The 15,676-nt window shown below is 43.5% G+C and overlaps 1 protein-coding gene across 4 annotated transcripts in view; it reads left to right on the top strand.

Moving 5' to 3' along the window:
- The window catches only part of DDR1 (discoidin domain receptor tyrosine kinase 1), a 94,528-nt gene extending 78,852 nt beyond the window's left edge, over positions 1-15,676 (top strand). For 3 of the 4 annotated variants that reach the window (XM_033916620.1, XM_033916619.1, XM_033916622.1), the window contains 6 exons: positions 29-285; positions 2,811-2,938; positions 9,063-9,263; positions 11,613-11,847; positions 13,050-13,199; positions 13,793-13,933. In XM_033916620.1, the coding sequence (XP_033772511.1) occupies positions 29-285; positions 2,811-2,938; positions 9,063-9,263; positions 11,613-11,847; positions 13,050-13,199; positions 13,793-13,933 (1,112 nt within the window). Of the gene's footprint in view, positions 1-28; positions 286-2,810; positions 2,939-9,062; positions 9,264-11,612; positions 11,848-13,049; positions 13,200-13,792 lie in introns of all 4 variants that reach the window. The other variant, XM_033916621.1, reaches the window with a different exon arrangement.

A 15,676-nucleotide genomic window follows, 5' to 3' on the forward strand; every position in this document is an offset into this window, starting at 1 on the left:
TTCCCCTTTTTTTCTCTCCCTGGTCTAGTTCGTGGACCCGATTACACGGAACCAGATCCCCTGAAGCTAGCCGCGGCGGCCGCCCCACCCGTGCCCCCGCCAAACAATGTCCCACACTATGCCGAGGCCGACATCATCAACCTGCAGGGGGTAACTGGAAACAACACCTACGCTGTGCCCGCCCTGGCTATTGACGCCCTTTCTGGCAAGGATATTGCTGTGGGAGAGTTTCCCCGTGCCCGGCTGAGGTTTAAGGAGAAGCTGGGGGAAGGGCAGTTTGGAGAGGTAGGTCAGATATTTGAAAGCGGCAGGTGGAGAGAACAGTTGTGTGGGGAGAATGAATTTGGTGGGAGGAGGGGGGAATTGCTTCTACAGTGGGGGTAAGGAAGCGCTTAAGAGGGTGATGGGGGGTATCCCTTTTATGGAATCTGAAATCAAGGGGAATCTCCATCGTCGGAGCTGAGACACTCCCTCCACTAGCTTTTCCTTTCTTTATGTATTTTTTAGTTTATACCAGGAGTTAACATATAAATCAATGACTCCAAGATAAGCTGCATTAAATACCGTATTTTCACGCATATAACACGCATACATGTATAACACGCGTATAGCGCACGGGAACAACGCACTTATGTAAAAAAAATTTCTATATAGCACGCACTCGCGTATACCGTGCATGCTGCTAAAACCTCCTCCCGCCACCCCCGCTTACTCCCTCTTCTGGCCATGCGAACAGGCATCCTCCCCCCCCCCCGCTTGCGCCACCCCCCTCCCCCGCGATTCTACATCCCCCCCAGCACCGCAGAGACATCACTTACCCCGATTGGGCACCGGCACCAGCACCAATGCACAGGACGTGCCAGTGCCAGTGCCCGAAGATCCTCCCTCGCCTGGGCTGGGCTGGGCGGTGCGAGGGAGATCCCCCCTCTTCCCTGTGCTGGGCTGGACTGGGCTTTGAGCATTTGTGCATGCTCAAAGCCTTCTGGGGATCGTGGGGGAGGGGGGGTGACGCGAGTGGGGGGGGGAGGATGCCGGTTTGCAGGGGGGATGCCGGATCGCAATGAAAAAAAAAAATTGTACAACGCGCTCACGCATATAACGCGCATGGTTATGCTCCGTTTGTAAAATCGTGTATAACGCGCGCGTTATATGTGTGAAAATATGGTAATTGGTTAATTAAGTAATTGGTTATCAAAGAATAGATTTTAATCTCTGCTACTCAACAGATATTTTTACTATCATAAGGTTATTTTCATCGAATATCGTGCCAAGACTAACGACCTGGCTTCTAGGCTGAGTACCTGGGCTTAATCTAGGCAGACAAAATGTAGGCCTGCCTGGATTTTGCTTAAAATTATGGAGATAACTGGCTCAGTTCTGACTCCTGGCCAAAGCGCACCACAAGCTTTGCACCTTTGTTAATTGGCTCTCTAGCGGTTCTATCTGCACAAGTTTTGCTGGTGAGGGAAGGAAAATGCTTTTTGTCCGCCTTGCCTAGGGTTGCCATACGTCTGGATTTACACAGACATGTCCTCTTTGTAGAGTGTCTGGATGGTTTTCTAAAACCCAGCTAATAATTTTTGTATAGATTTTTCCTCCAGAAACTTGTCCAATCCTCATTTGAACTTTGCTTTATGAGTCTCTTTGACCACCTCCTCCTCCAACCGATTCCACAGCGTAATTATGCGTTGTGCGAAGGACTTTCTACAATTAGTTTTTTTCAATCTGTTGACCATCAGTTTCACGGCGTGTCCTTTTTTCGTGGTGTTTGAAAGATAACTGTCCCTGGATGAATACGGGCAGTTTTATTAAACAGTCCAGTCACAGCTATACAATTGTAGGCGATGTAAGATGGTTGGTGCTAGGACCCGACACTGTTCGTATTTTGGCACTTCTTGCCTTTTCAGTGATTATGGCGTTGCGTTCTGTTGCGAACCCGCCTAAGGTGTCACGCAGAATAATTGCTTCGCGTGTAGCTAATGCGATTCTTGGACATACGCTCTTTGGAGGACTCCCGATGAAGGCAAGAACTGCCGAAACACGGACCACGTCGGGTCGTAACATAGCTACCACTGGATTGTTTAATACAACCGTATATTCTTTAGAATTCAATCTGAAGTGAACTTTTTACCCAACTGGCAACTCTGGTAGGGAGGGGGAGGGTGATGAGAAGGGGGGTGTTTGGGATTGAGGGGAACGGGCTGTTTTTGGTTCAGTGACTGGATGCTGTATATTTGTATTTTTCAGTGTTTTTCACTGCTGTTCTTACTCCTGTTGTCCTATGGTTGACCGTTGTTTTGCTTCGTCACTATTTGAAAACGAATAAAGATGATTATTAAAAAAACCCAAAAAACCCTGTATTCATCCAGATACAGTTTCTGTGTTCCAATACATTTTTTGGGATATAGTGTGGTGTGGATTTTGCTTCCTCCTTTTTTGTTTGCCACCTCCCTAATGATTTTATAACCTTTATCATATCCCCTCGTGTCATTTTTTTTCTTCTCAATGCTGAAAAGCCCTGCTCTATTTAACCTATTAAGAAACAAGTCCTTTTCAGTCTGTGGTCCCATGTTTCCTCTTCTGAAAACGCTCCCTACCAGTCTGGATTTCAGAATAGCCCCCATGAATTTGCATACACTAAGGTGGCTAGTTACTAAGCTGTGGGAACTTATCACATTTTACTGCAACTTAATTTACCTCAGGAGTAACTCGGTATCGCAGGTTAGCAATTGTCAAAGCAAATGAATAATGCAACTCGCCATGAATCTTCTCTTCAGCGAGATTTTTCCACTGCTTGCCTCCCGTTTCAGGTGCACCTGTGTGAGATCGACAACCCCCAGGACCTGCCCGGCCTGGAGTTCCCCTTTAACATTCGGAAGGGACGCCCACTCATGGTGGCTGTGAAGATCCTGCGCTCGGATGCCACCAAAAATGCCAGGTGAGGAAAGCAATCGGGAATGAGAGTCCAGTAACAGAGAGCGCTAATAAGAGTTTACACTTCAAATTGGATTCAGCCTGAAATTGTGCACAGAGGGCCAGGGCCTGAGCCCGACTCGCCTGCTTCCTGGTCCATAGCATTTGACCGTTGTCTTTCTCCCCACCCATAATATGGTTCACCACATACTGGCCCCTTCCTTTCATCTACAAAACCCTGCATTTCTCTCGGGTTTTTTCAAGCTCATTTATGTAAGATGTAATGAATATATGATAGACTATCTAATATAATAAAGCCCTAAGCGCGCATGCGCACTCCCACCTGCGTGCTCCCGTTTTCCGTACGCTGTAGGGCACCGCAGGTAGGAGTGCGCATGCGCGAGAATCTCCCGAGGCGGATGTCGGCCGAAGCCTGGCTGGAGGAGGATGAGGAGGAGCTGCGAGAGCTCCACAGAGGCAGGAGGTGAGGAGAGAGAGAGAGACAGAGACAGATGGATGAGAAGGACATAGGGGCTACTAGGGGGACCAGGAGAGATGGTAGGGGATAGGGAGAGATAGACTTCAGAGAGTGTGGAGGGGAGCAGGAGAGAGAGATGGTCTTGGGGAAGGACAGAGGGGGACAGGAAAGGGAAAGATGGCAAAAGAGGTGAAACAGGGTCAGAGAGAGATGGTAGAGGGTGTGAAAGGGGGAAAGGGAGAGATGGAAATGGTAGGACCACTGCTGCTTTGGGGCACTGAGGGAGGAAAGGTTGGGACATCAGGACTGCTGCTGCCGCCTTGGGTAAGTAAAGACCCTATCAGGAGGGCCAAAAGAGTACAAAGGAAATGGTGAAAGGTAAGGTGGTGGGACTGGAATCAGTGGGAGGCAGGGTCCGGGCATGATAGAGGTGGGGCATGGGTGGGGTCAGAGTCAGGGTCAGAATATAGGTGGGGCTATTCTAGCACCCGTTACTGTAATGAATGTAACGGGCTAAAACACTAGTTATATGAATATTTCAATAAGTATTTCCTCATTCAATCTATCCCTGGTTGATGTGTACGGTGGCAAGTCAAATGCACGCAAGACAAAAGCATGCGGACAGTTGCGCGAAGACAACTTGGCGCAAGACAGTTGCGAACCGATGTGTACAGCTCCAGCCCCACTTATATGATTTTCTATTGTCTTTTCGTGGAGTTTATTTCCTTTTTTTTGCTCTACCCTGTTATACTCCATGTTATCGGGGGTGGTACAAGGGGGGCGGTCTGCCCCAGGCACGGTCTTCCTCAGGGCACAGGCCACCCCTCCCCACCTTTCCAACTCCTCCCCCAGCCGCGCACGTGAGCTCTTGCTCCTTCCTGGTACCTTTTTAACTCCAGAGCAAGCAGCGACAAACTAGCTGCTCGCATCAGCTTTGTGGTGTAGAGTAAATTGGGTCTAAAATAGATGTTTCTAAAGGAAAAGGCCTACCATATAGAACAAAATAAGCTACTATCTTTTTCTAAAGAGTAGATTTACTTGCAGTAAGAGACAGGCGTATCATAATCGTGGGTGATCAGATCATAGGACCTCTTATAAGAACATAAGAAGTTGGCGCTGCTGGGTCAGAGCAGTGGTCCATCGTACCCAGAAGTCCGCTCCTGCGGCGGCCCCCAGGTCAAAGACCAGTGCCCTGAGACCAGCCCTACCTGCGTACGTTCTGGTTCTGCAGGAACTTGTCTAACTTTGTCTTGAATCCCTGGAGGGTGTTTTCCCCTATAACAGGCTCCGGAAGAACGTTCCAGTTTTCTACCACTCTCTGGGTGAAGAACTTCCTTATGTTTGTACGGAATTTATCCCATTTTAACTTTAGCGAGTGCCCTCTCGTTCTCTCTACCTTGGAGAGGGTGAACAACCTGTCTTTATCTACTAAGTCTATTCCCTTCATTATCTTGAATGTTTTGATCATGTCCCGTCTCAGCCTCCTCTTTTCAAGGGAGAATAGGCCCAGCTTCTCTAATCTCTCACTGTACGGCAACTCCTCCAGCCCCGTAACCATTTTAGTCGCTCTTCTCTGGACCCTTTTGAGTAGTACTGTGTCCTTCTTCATGTACGGCGACCATATTACTTCAGGTCCACATCCTGACTCCAAATTTTAATCGCCTACGCCTGTCCTGTGCTACCTGCCTTACCTATTTTGTGTAAAAAAACTACAGAACTACATGAGGTGTGTGCTTCATGAGCTGTATCATCAAAATATATTGTGTAATGGTGGACAATTCACAAGATGGCGTTTGGAGCAGGACGCTGAGAGGAGCACTTCTCTCTTCTAGGGGAAAATTTTCTTTATTTCATTCTTAAAAACGCTATTTCCATGCCTAAACGAAGAGGAAAAACGAGGGGTATCCCTCTACCTACCTCGGGCTCCTCGACGCCGAGGCAGACTGTAATAACAGCTTTTACAGTCCCTCCTTCCATATCGGGCGTCTCCGTTGCTGGGGAGCGGGAACTCCACAGCTTGGGCAGCGAGATGTCTCTCTCGCTGAGCCCACGAGGACCGCACACCCCTCCCAATCCTGGAGAATCTTCGCAGCAGCAGACTTGGCTAGAGGGCTCCCCCGGTGTGTGGGGGGAGGCTTGCTCTCTCTCTGAAGCGAACCCGGAAGTGAAACATACAACAGACACGCTGACCTCGATGTTGGAGAAGCAGCGTTCTGGGGGAGAGGAGCCGTCGGTAGACAGCGGTGGGGAGGTTGCAGGAGCCCAGAATTTCATTCCTGGAGCAGGAGCCGTACCTAAGACGGCTGGTATCTCCCTCCTTGGACCGTTGGTGAAACCACAGGCTGTTACCCTGGACTCTATTTGGTCTGCGATTGAGAATCTTCACCTGGTATGTTCTAACTTTGTTACTATAACTCAGAATTCTACTTCCAGGATAAGCTCTTTAGAGTCTATTACCCAGCAACACCAAGTGGACTTAAAAAACTTAGAAAAAGTAACAACAGAGACTAAGAACTTAATTACCAAACAAACAACAGATAAAATGATGATTTTGAGAAAGATTGAAAACTTGGAAAACCAGCAGAAGAATTTGAACTTGAGGATTCTTAATTTTCCAGTTGCCAAGTTTATGTCACCTCAAGAACTGTTTAAGAACTTTATGTTGAATATTCTAAACGTACCAGAAGCGAGCCTTCCCCCGATACAAAGAACTTATTATTTAAAACAAATGAAGAAAGAAAAAGCTTTAGTAGAGGAAAATGCTCAATTAGACATTTCCGCTATACTGCAGTCTTCAGATATTGAAATTTTGGGAAGAGCAACTTTATTGGTCTCGTTGGTATTTCTTCAAGATAAAGAGATGTTGCTGAAATTATATTTCAATTTAAAGCAGATTACCTATTTGGGGGAAAGGGTATACATATTTCCTGATGTTTCAAGGTGGACGCAATCTAGGAGGAAAGAATTTTTGTTATATAGATCAAAGGTGATTGCTTTGGGGGCAAGTTTTCAGTTGCGATTTCCTTGTAAGTGTTTTGTCTCCTATCAGGGGAGTAAATATATTTTCTTTGAACCTGCCCAATTAGGTTTTTTCCTTGAAGGTAAAGGAATCTCTACACAGCCCGAATGATACAGGTTAATTATGCAGTATTACTATTTTGGATAGGATAAGAACTAGCTGCTCTATTTCTTAATATCTTTATTTCTTTGTATATTTCCCCTTTCCCGAGGGGTTTTTATTTTCATCTTGTCTCCGTCTCCCAGGTTGTGGACTGTATTAGTTGATTTATTATGGATGTTTAAATTTCAGTTCTTGGTTTGTATTATGACTAAGAGAGTATTATATTTTCTGTATTTCCTTTAAACATCTTGTATTTTAGGATGTATTAAAATGATAAATAAATTAAAAAAAAAAATATATATATATATTGTGTAATAATGAAAAAATCAAAAAACCACTAAAAGCAAAAGTAGTAGATGTAAACCCTCAAATCATATGTGAAGAGGGAAAGCAACACTTATCTCAAACGGGGTCCTTATACAAAGATGTGCTAATGGATTTAGGGCCAGATTTTGGAAATGTCGCCTACAAAAATCTCGTCGACCCTGTGCCAATCGTGTGTGGACGCCATTAACAGAATCTTGGCTACTGTCAAAACATATCAGTTCAGTTGCACTAATAGATCATAAATGGAAGAAGGCAAAACCTCAGACCATATTGCTACGTCTCATAAAAGCCAAAGGCTATTGACAAATGCAATATTGTGGTTTCAATCATTGGTCTGCCTCCATCCCCTTAACGTGACTGTAATAATTCATTAAGTGCTGTAATTAATATTTAAAAAATTTTTCAGTGGATTTTATAATTTTATAATGTGATGGTCAAAATGAATGATGAAGTTGTATGAGGTCATATGAAAAATTCTGTGCAAGAATAGCAGTTTTGTTATAAATAGATAAAGATTTCAAAATATATCATTGAAACTGACTCAGTTTATAATATCAAAAAATTCATTAAAACCACTTGTCTTATCTTAGTGGCACAGAAACTATTTTTTTTTTTTTTTTTAATCTTTATTCATTTTCAGAAATTTCAACAAGTGAACAATTATCATTCAGAAATACATTAATTAATCACTTGACATTCTTGTTTGTATTACTCCAAATAAATATTTATAAAAGAGACCCACCCCTCCCACCCATATACTAATACTTAACATATATCAATTATTATCAATCATAATCCCACCCCTCTTTATCTTATCCAATATTCAGGTGTTTAAGATGTCTGATCACGAGAATAAATAGTCAATGGCTCCCAAATCTTTTTAAACTTATTATAATTGCCTTGCTGCATAGCAAATACCCTTTCCATTTTATAAATATGGCACACTGAGTTCCACCAAAAAGTATAATTTAGTTTAGTATGATCTTTCCAATTCCCTGTAATCTGCTGAATGGCAACCCCTGTTAATATTAATAGAAGTTTATTATTATTAGCTGAAATTGGGCTTTTAAATCTCATTGAAGTACCAAATAATATAGTATCATATGAAAGGGCAACATGATTTTCTAACAATGAATTAATTTGGGGCACAGTTACTGACTCTGACGGATCCGTTTCGTTCGTACTTCTTCAGAGAATCAGTTAGAAAAGCCATGAAGATAGCTTTCCTGAAAAGAGTTAAACGGTCTGTATCAGACCTGAATAAAGGCCTATATTTCTGGTGCCTGTGTTTGACGGAGAATCGCGCCTAGCTGCACCTGAGATCATTTCCAGCCCAAACCATGCCTACTTCGACGTTGGGCGCCTCTGTAAACGTGATTACAGCACCCCTTTTGTAGGTGCCTCTGGGGCCTATATTTTTTAACGAGTTTTTACTTGGTTTTAAACAACGAGGTCAATTACCACGCTGATAAAAGCCAATTAAAACTTATGGCGCCATTTCCAGAATCAGCCCCTTAGCGCACATGCTAATGGCTAATGACTAATGCCACGCAGCCCCGTTTGATTTGATTTTGTAACAATATATATATATTTTTAAATTCTTTATTCAGTTTTAACTCTTGCAACAAGTGTACAAAATTCAATCAAATAATTCGTACAAATCACTTGACATTCTTACAATTATTGTCAAATGCATATAAAAAGACCCCTCCCCCACCCATCCCATTCATCAGGAATAAACCCATTAAATCCCATAACATACCTCCCCATCCCCACATTAAATATAGCCCTATGTAATAAAAAGGTGTCTAAGGTGTCTAATCATTAGAATATGTAATCAATGGCCCCCAGATCTTTTTGAAACTATTATAATTGCCTTGCTGTATAGCAAGCACTCTCTCCATTTTATAAATATGACAAACTGAATTCCACCAAAATATTTTTATTCAGTTTCAACAAATGACTTATACAGCTGAAATTTAATCAACACACGATACACAATTTGTAGAACATTAAAACGTGTCTTATTCCCCCAAACCCTTTCCCAACAGATACCCAAATTACCACAGCTAGAAAACTTTGCCCTTTGGGTTTTTTGGAGCATCCCCCACCTCCCACACACTCATACACATACTTATCTTCTTACTGGTCTCTCTCCACAGAATAAATGCTTTGTTTCCTGCCTGATGAATTTTTGTTCCCTTTCTCCATTCTGCCACCTAGGAATGATTTCCTAAAAGAGGTGAAGGTGATGTCACGGCTGAAGGACCCGAACATCATTCAGCTGCTGGGGGTCTGCGTGCGAGACGACCCCCTCTGCATGATCACCGAGTACATGGAGAACGGGGACCTGAACCAGTTCCTCAGCAGCCATGAGTTAGAAGACAAAGCCAGGGATGCAGCCAGCGATGCACAAAGCATCAGGTGAGTCGCAGAGGCTGTAACGGCCGCATTTAATCAGAAATTGTTATTACAGTATTCTCCGGTGCAGCTCACTGAAAGAGAGCATCTCGCTCTCATTATTATGTTTCTAGCTGGTAATATACTTCTGGACAAATCCAGCAGCCTTCCTTAGAGAAGTGTCACAAGTAGCCTGGAGGTTTCTAAAGATTCAGTCCTGGTTTAATCCTCATTGCTGGTCTAGTCTTCTAATTTCAATTTTCTTAAGAAAAGCAGTTTCTGGCTTAAAATAATATCTGACATCCTAGGTGAACTATAAGCTATACACCCCTGCCCATAGTCCAGCATCTCTTCTTCCCAGGTGTTCAGCATCTCCCTCCTCTCCTTCACCACATCAAAAATGTCCATCATTGCCCCCATTTTCCCTTTGCCTGCTGCCACAATCGGGGGAAGCTGGTTCAAATCCCACTGGAGCTCCTTGTAATCTTGGACAAGTCACTTAACCCTTCATTGTCTCCGGTACAAACTCATTGTGAGCCCTCCAGGAACAGAAAACCTATGATACCTGAATGTCACTGCTTCAATAGGTTTCAGTCTTGCAGGAGATATATATGAAATATTAAATGTTTGTTTATTAAAATTGCATACTGTACCGCCTTTTCTGAGATCAAGGCGGTATACAGACTTATGTCACGGAAAAGAAATTACGATTTATTTTAAAGGATAGAAATCATTCATACTTAGAAGTCACATACATTCTACTAAAGAACAGATTTATTTAGTATATACACACACAAGTGCCAATTGTACCCTCGGTGCTGCCCATTCCCTGCCCTTAGGATTTCACATAAGGGTAGGCAATACATAAGTACATAAGTATTGCTGTACTGGGACAGACTGAAGGTCCATCAAGCGCAGTATCCTGATTCCAACAGTGGCCAACCCAGGTCACAAGTATTTGGCAAGATCCCAAGGAGTAAAACAGATTTTATGTTGCTTATCCTAGGAATAAGCAGTGGATTTCCCCAAATCCATTTTGATAATAGCTTACAGACTTTTAGGAAATTATCCAAACCTTTTTTAAACCCTGCTAAGCTAACTGCTTTCACCACATTCTCTGGCACTGAATTCCAGACTTTAATTACATGTTGTGTGAAGAAATATTTCCCCCCCCCCCCCCGTTTGCTTTAATTCTACCTCTTAGTAGCTTCACTGCATGCCCCCTAGTCCCTAGTCTTTTTGGAAAACGTAAACAAGCGACTCACATCTACCCATTCCACTCTACTCAGTATGTTTTCCTTTGCCTGAGATATTAGAAGTACTAACTGGAATCTCTGAAATGCTGCTTTACTCACTCCAGTCACAAAATTACCTCCAAAATGTTGATAATGTTTCTCCCACAACCAACAGCAGTCAGCATAATATACAAACTGAGTCCAAGTATCCAGAGCAGCAAATTACTATGAAGAGGGAATAAGGAAAGTTATGTCTTTATGGTTTCTTTGTCTTTACTTTCTGCTCAGCAAGTCAAAGTGATTGATTTACCATCTATTACAGTTTTGCTTTTTCGGCCATTTATTTATTTATTTAAAAATTTATATACCGCATATAACTATGCGGTTTCCAAGTCACATGCATAAAATCATGTTTCCCTATGATTTTCACATATAACGCAGACATGTCTGAACATCATAATAGACATCCCCCCAATGTAAAATGTCAAAAAAATCAAAGCAAAACCACATCCACATCAAATCAAATGATCAATTCTAAGGTAGATAGCCACACCAATTCACATTAGCATGCAAAGCAAGTCTAATACCATCAATTTAGAAATATAGCATGAGACTATCCAAACACTATTGTTGTCTGAAGAATACATAGAAAAATAATTCAATATTGATTTGACTTTCGCTTACAAACAAATGATGACATTTTATTTTTTAGCCAATCGTAATGCCAATATCTTAGCTAAGAGTTTACCATCTACATTTATTAAAGAAATAGAATATTAATTTGTAATGAAATTTTATACTTAAAGTGATATATGAGAGTTAATCAAGTGTTTATTTATAAGTTCATATGAGTTTATCTGTTACACTTGTAATATGCAAAAATGAATAAAGAATTTTTTTTTTTTTTTAAAAAGAAATTTTATTTTTTGTTAAAAACCAGCATGTCGGTGGTAAGATTTTGCAAGGCCGTGAGTTTTAATTAGCTCCTGTGGAATGTAATTACTGTTTTCTGTTTGATCTGGACACAAGAGTGGTATCTTTGTTAGTCCTTGAAATGGAGCACTTGGGGGGGGGGGTTTCCTCCCTTGAATTTGTAAGACATATTTCTTGAAGTGTTTTTATTTAAATATTTCCCCAGTTACCCGAATCTGATTCACGTGGCTACTCAGATCGCCTCAGGAATGACCTACCTGGCTTCCCTAAACTTCGTACACCGGGACCTGGCTACGAGGAACTGTCTTGTGGGAGAGAATTACACCATTAAGATCGCCGACTTTGGCATGAGCCGAAACCTGTACTCTGGAGACTACTATCGCATCCAGGGCCGGGCTGTACTGCCCATCCGTTGGATGGCCTGGGAGTGCATCCTCATGGTGAGATCTGCAACTCTTGAAAGCATTTCCCTACACTAATAAAAGAAGGCAGCATAAACGTGACCCCCTTTATCCATTTACAGGTTTTTAAAAAATCACTTGTTTTTCTGGCATGAGTTCTGCAGATTGGGAAGTGTCAGCTGTAGGTTTCCCCCCCCCCTTTTTTTTTGCGATATCAACAAATTTTCTTCACTTGTTTAATAAGTGTGTATATGTGTGTGTGGGTTATGATGACACGGTGACAAAATTCATCACCGTTCCCGTCCCCGCGGATAACCGCGGGAAATAATCCCATGTCATTTTCTAGTGTCTGTTTCAACCTTGGTCCTTCTACACCAGCATTCTTCAAAGCAAAGCCTGCGGGTCAGTGGTTGTGGCCATTCATACTCTGATTCTTATCTGAGCCAAGTATATAACAATGAAGCCATTGTGACATCACTGATAAGCTTGGCTTTTATTGGTGGAATGAGACATGACATCACAATATCTGCTCTGGATACCAGAGACTGTCATTCTGTAGTGTCTATTTCAACCTCAGTCCTTCTACACCAGCATTCTTCAAAGCAAAGCTTGCGGGTCAGTGGTTGTGGCCATTCATACTCTGATTCTTCCTCTCTCCTTAAAGAATGACATGAAGATGGTTTCCCGCGGTTATGAATTTTGTCACCGTGTCATTCTCTAGTTATGATTTATTATCTGTCAGGAAGAATTAGTTTGGCAAATTTCCTGGAAAAGAGAAATCTTCATTGCGGAAAATTTTTAAGAGTAGGTTGAACATATCTCTGTCTGGGGTCAATATTTAGGTGCCAGAGTTTTACAAGGATTACTCTCCATTGGCGTAGCGAGGGTGAATGGTGGCCTTTCCCTGCTGTGCGCCCCCTCCCTGTGCCTTTTTAACTCGCCCACGTCTGCTTCAGCCCTCTCTCTGACATCACTTCCTGGGTGTGGGTCCCGGACAGGGTAAAAAAAAAAAGGTACAAGGGAAGGGGCATGCACTTGTCAGGGGGAGGCGTGGGAAGAGGGAGGGGCGGGGAAGAGTAGGGGTATTGGCACCCTGAGCAAGACGGCACCTGGGGCGGACCACCCCCACCCCCTCTTTACTTTGCCACTGTTGCCTTTTTTTCTTGGAGTATTTTAGGGAACATTTTGTTTCCACATTAATAAGCATATGACATCTAATCTGACGCATGCTTTGATTGCAGGGCAAGTTTACAATGGCCAGTGATGTGTGGGCCTTTGGGGTGACGCTCTGGGAGATCCTGATGCTGTGCAAAGAGCAGCCGTACAGCCAGCTGACCGACGAAAATGTGATTGAGAACGCGGGAGAGTTCTTCAGAGACCAGGGCAAGCAGGTGAACATCAGAACCACCTCCTGAGCCCTCATCCTTTTCTTTATAAAGTATTATGAGACCCAGTAATGTAGCAGAGAACAGTAAGCCTATAATTACACTCGAGGTCGCTGCAGGAAGGACTGAGGTAACATAGTAACATATTAGATGACGGTGGATAAAGACCCGAATGGTCCATCCAGTCTGCTCAACCTTACTCACTCTTTAAATTGGTGAATTGGAAAAGCTGCGTGTGATGGTCTCGGTACTAGAACATTAGAGGGTGATGCAGGACAGAATGAACTGCCCTGGCAGAATTGCAATTCTGGGGTCAGAGCACTGGAACACAAGCGGGTGAGGCAAGCCAGGAATAAGGTGCATCAGACAAGCTGTGTGCCTAGGGTTGGAGCACTGGAATAACTGGGGTGCTGCAGGGTAGGAGTGAAGTGCATTTGCACAGCTGGACTAGAAAGGGGGTCTTGCAGAGCTGGAGTAAGGTGTATTGCATGTTGGGGTGAGAGAAATTTTAACATTGGAACGATAGGGTGTTGCAGAGCAGGAATGAGGTGCATTGGCAGAGCTGTGTATGTGATTTTTTTTTTCCTTCTTATTGGCAGATATACCTCACCCGCCCTCCTGTCTGCCCTCAGATGCTCTATGATGTGATACAGCGGTGTTGGTGTCGGGATTCGAAGGACCGGCCTTCCTTCCAGCACCTCTATCGCTTCTTGACAGAGGATGCTTTAAATATGGTGTAGTTAGGGGTTTCCTCCTCCTGGTGCCCCCTTCCCAAGGACATTCAGTAGAAACAGGACCTGGTTTTTTAACTAGGGGGAGGGGTGGTGGAAGTATAGAAAAAAGCCGCAGTATTTCAACCTCTGCAAACCACCCCCTGCCGTCTGCTGAGCTCCATGCAAGCTGTCCCCTGGCATGAGTCCTTCATCACCCCTACAACCTGTCCCTTGGGGGATTCCTGCCAGCTCCTGGGTCTTAAGTCAAATAGTAAATTGTTCAGGTGGAGGGAGAGAGGAGGAGACGCTCCCAGGCATGGCCTCAGGAAGACTGGGACTATTCTTGGAGAATGGACGTACCGGTTGAAATTTTTCCAGGAATATTGGAAGGTGCTTCTAGCCCCCAGGGGTAGGAAGGCAATTATGACGGCAATACTGTATGAATGGGGGAAGTAGGGTAGAAAAAAAGCAGAGATAAGGTAACTGCCACCATCCCTCAGGTCCTTGGGGTGTACTGTAACTGGAATTAAAATGACAAGAATCACTGTCTCGTGTATTGAGCATCAATGGATCACAGACTGGGAATCGCTGGATCGTGATTTCAACATTGATCTCCTTCTCTCTCGGCCTGGAGTCCAGCTGTGCAGATGGAGAGGACAGATGTGGCTCCTGCTGAACCTCTGTCATCCTGGGATGGATTGAGCATGCTCGGACCCAGCTAACGGAAGAAAGGAGCCCTGGCAGCGCTCATTCCTGATTGGCTCCTTCAAGCCTAGTCTCGCTGTGAAGGATGGACCTGAGGCTCTGTGATTTTCCTCTCAGTCCGGCTCACTCCATGTTCTTTTATATGTCTCAAGGCCTCATAAATTAAAAATATGGTCAGGGATCAGCTGCTGACTCCACTAGAGGTGAAATCCCTACTTGGGACTTTTTACTGTGACATGTCTTTTGTTATGGGGGGGGGGGGGCCCTGTTGCTGGCGATGGGGTTGCACCGAGTGAATAGGAATGGGAGTGAACAGAGGTATTACAACTTGTATTTTTGGGTTGTTGTTTTTTATTATTGCATTTTTCTAATTGGGAACAAGATTGGATTGAATTATCACATTTTACTTTGTCTTGTGGATCAGAACCAACTCTTTGACCTCAGCAATTTTTGGACTTACTGGCTAACTGCTGGATGTAGCTCTGTGGGGAGCTGCAGCGGTTTTTTTTTGTGTGTTAACACTGAAAATCATGTACCCCACACTAGCACAGACTGGTAACCCCCCCCCCCCCACCAGCTTTACTCCACCTTCACAATGACACTCCCCACAACATACTCTGCACTAACACTGGTAACACTGGAGAAATTTTCTAGCTCACAAAGCCTCTCTGGCCTTTTAACTGTAGAAACTTGATAAATATTTGTAATGTAGCTAGTTTTAGCTGACAGTCTGTAAAGAGCGATGAATTTAAAAGTTATATAGCATATAAATATTGTGCTGATAACTGTATATATATATATATATTTAGGTGACTTGCTGCTCTGTGTGTGTGTGTGTGTGTGTATGTTTTTTAGGGTGAAGGGGGTACTATGCCTGTCCCTGACTTGAGCGGTGCAAGTGGCATCCCGTGCTCCCTCCCCTCCTGCAATAATATGATATTTGTACATATTGGATAAAGGTAACACAAGAAATGAGATCTTTACACTAATATATGGAACCGTTTATAGGTGGATTGTATCTTGCCTCCCACGTAGATTGTTTAATAAAATCCTGCATTTTCGGCC

Source organism: Geotrypetes seraphini, chromosome 12, assembly GCF_902459505.1.
Source record: "Geotrypetes seraphini chromosome 12, aGeoSer1.1, whole genome shotgun sequence".
NCBI classification, from domain to species: domain Eukaryota; kingdom Metazoa; phylum Chordata; class Amphibia; order Gymnophiona; family Dermophiidae; genus Geotrypetes; species Geotrypetes seraphini.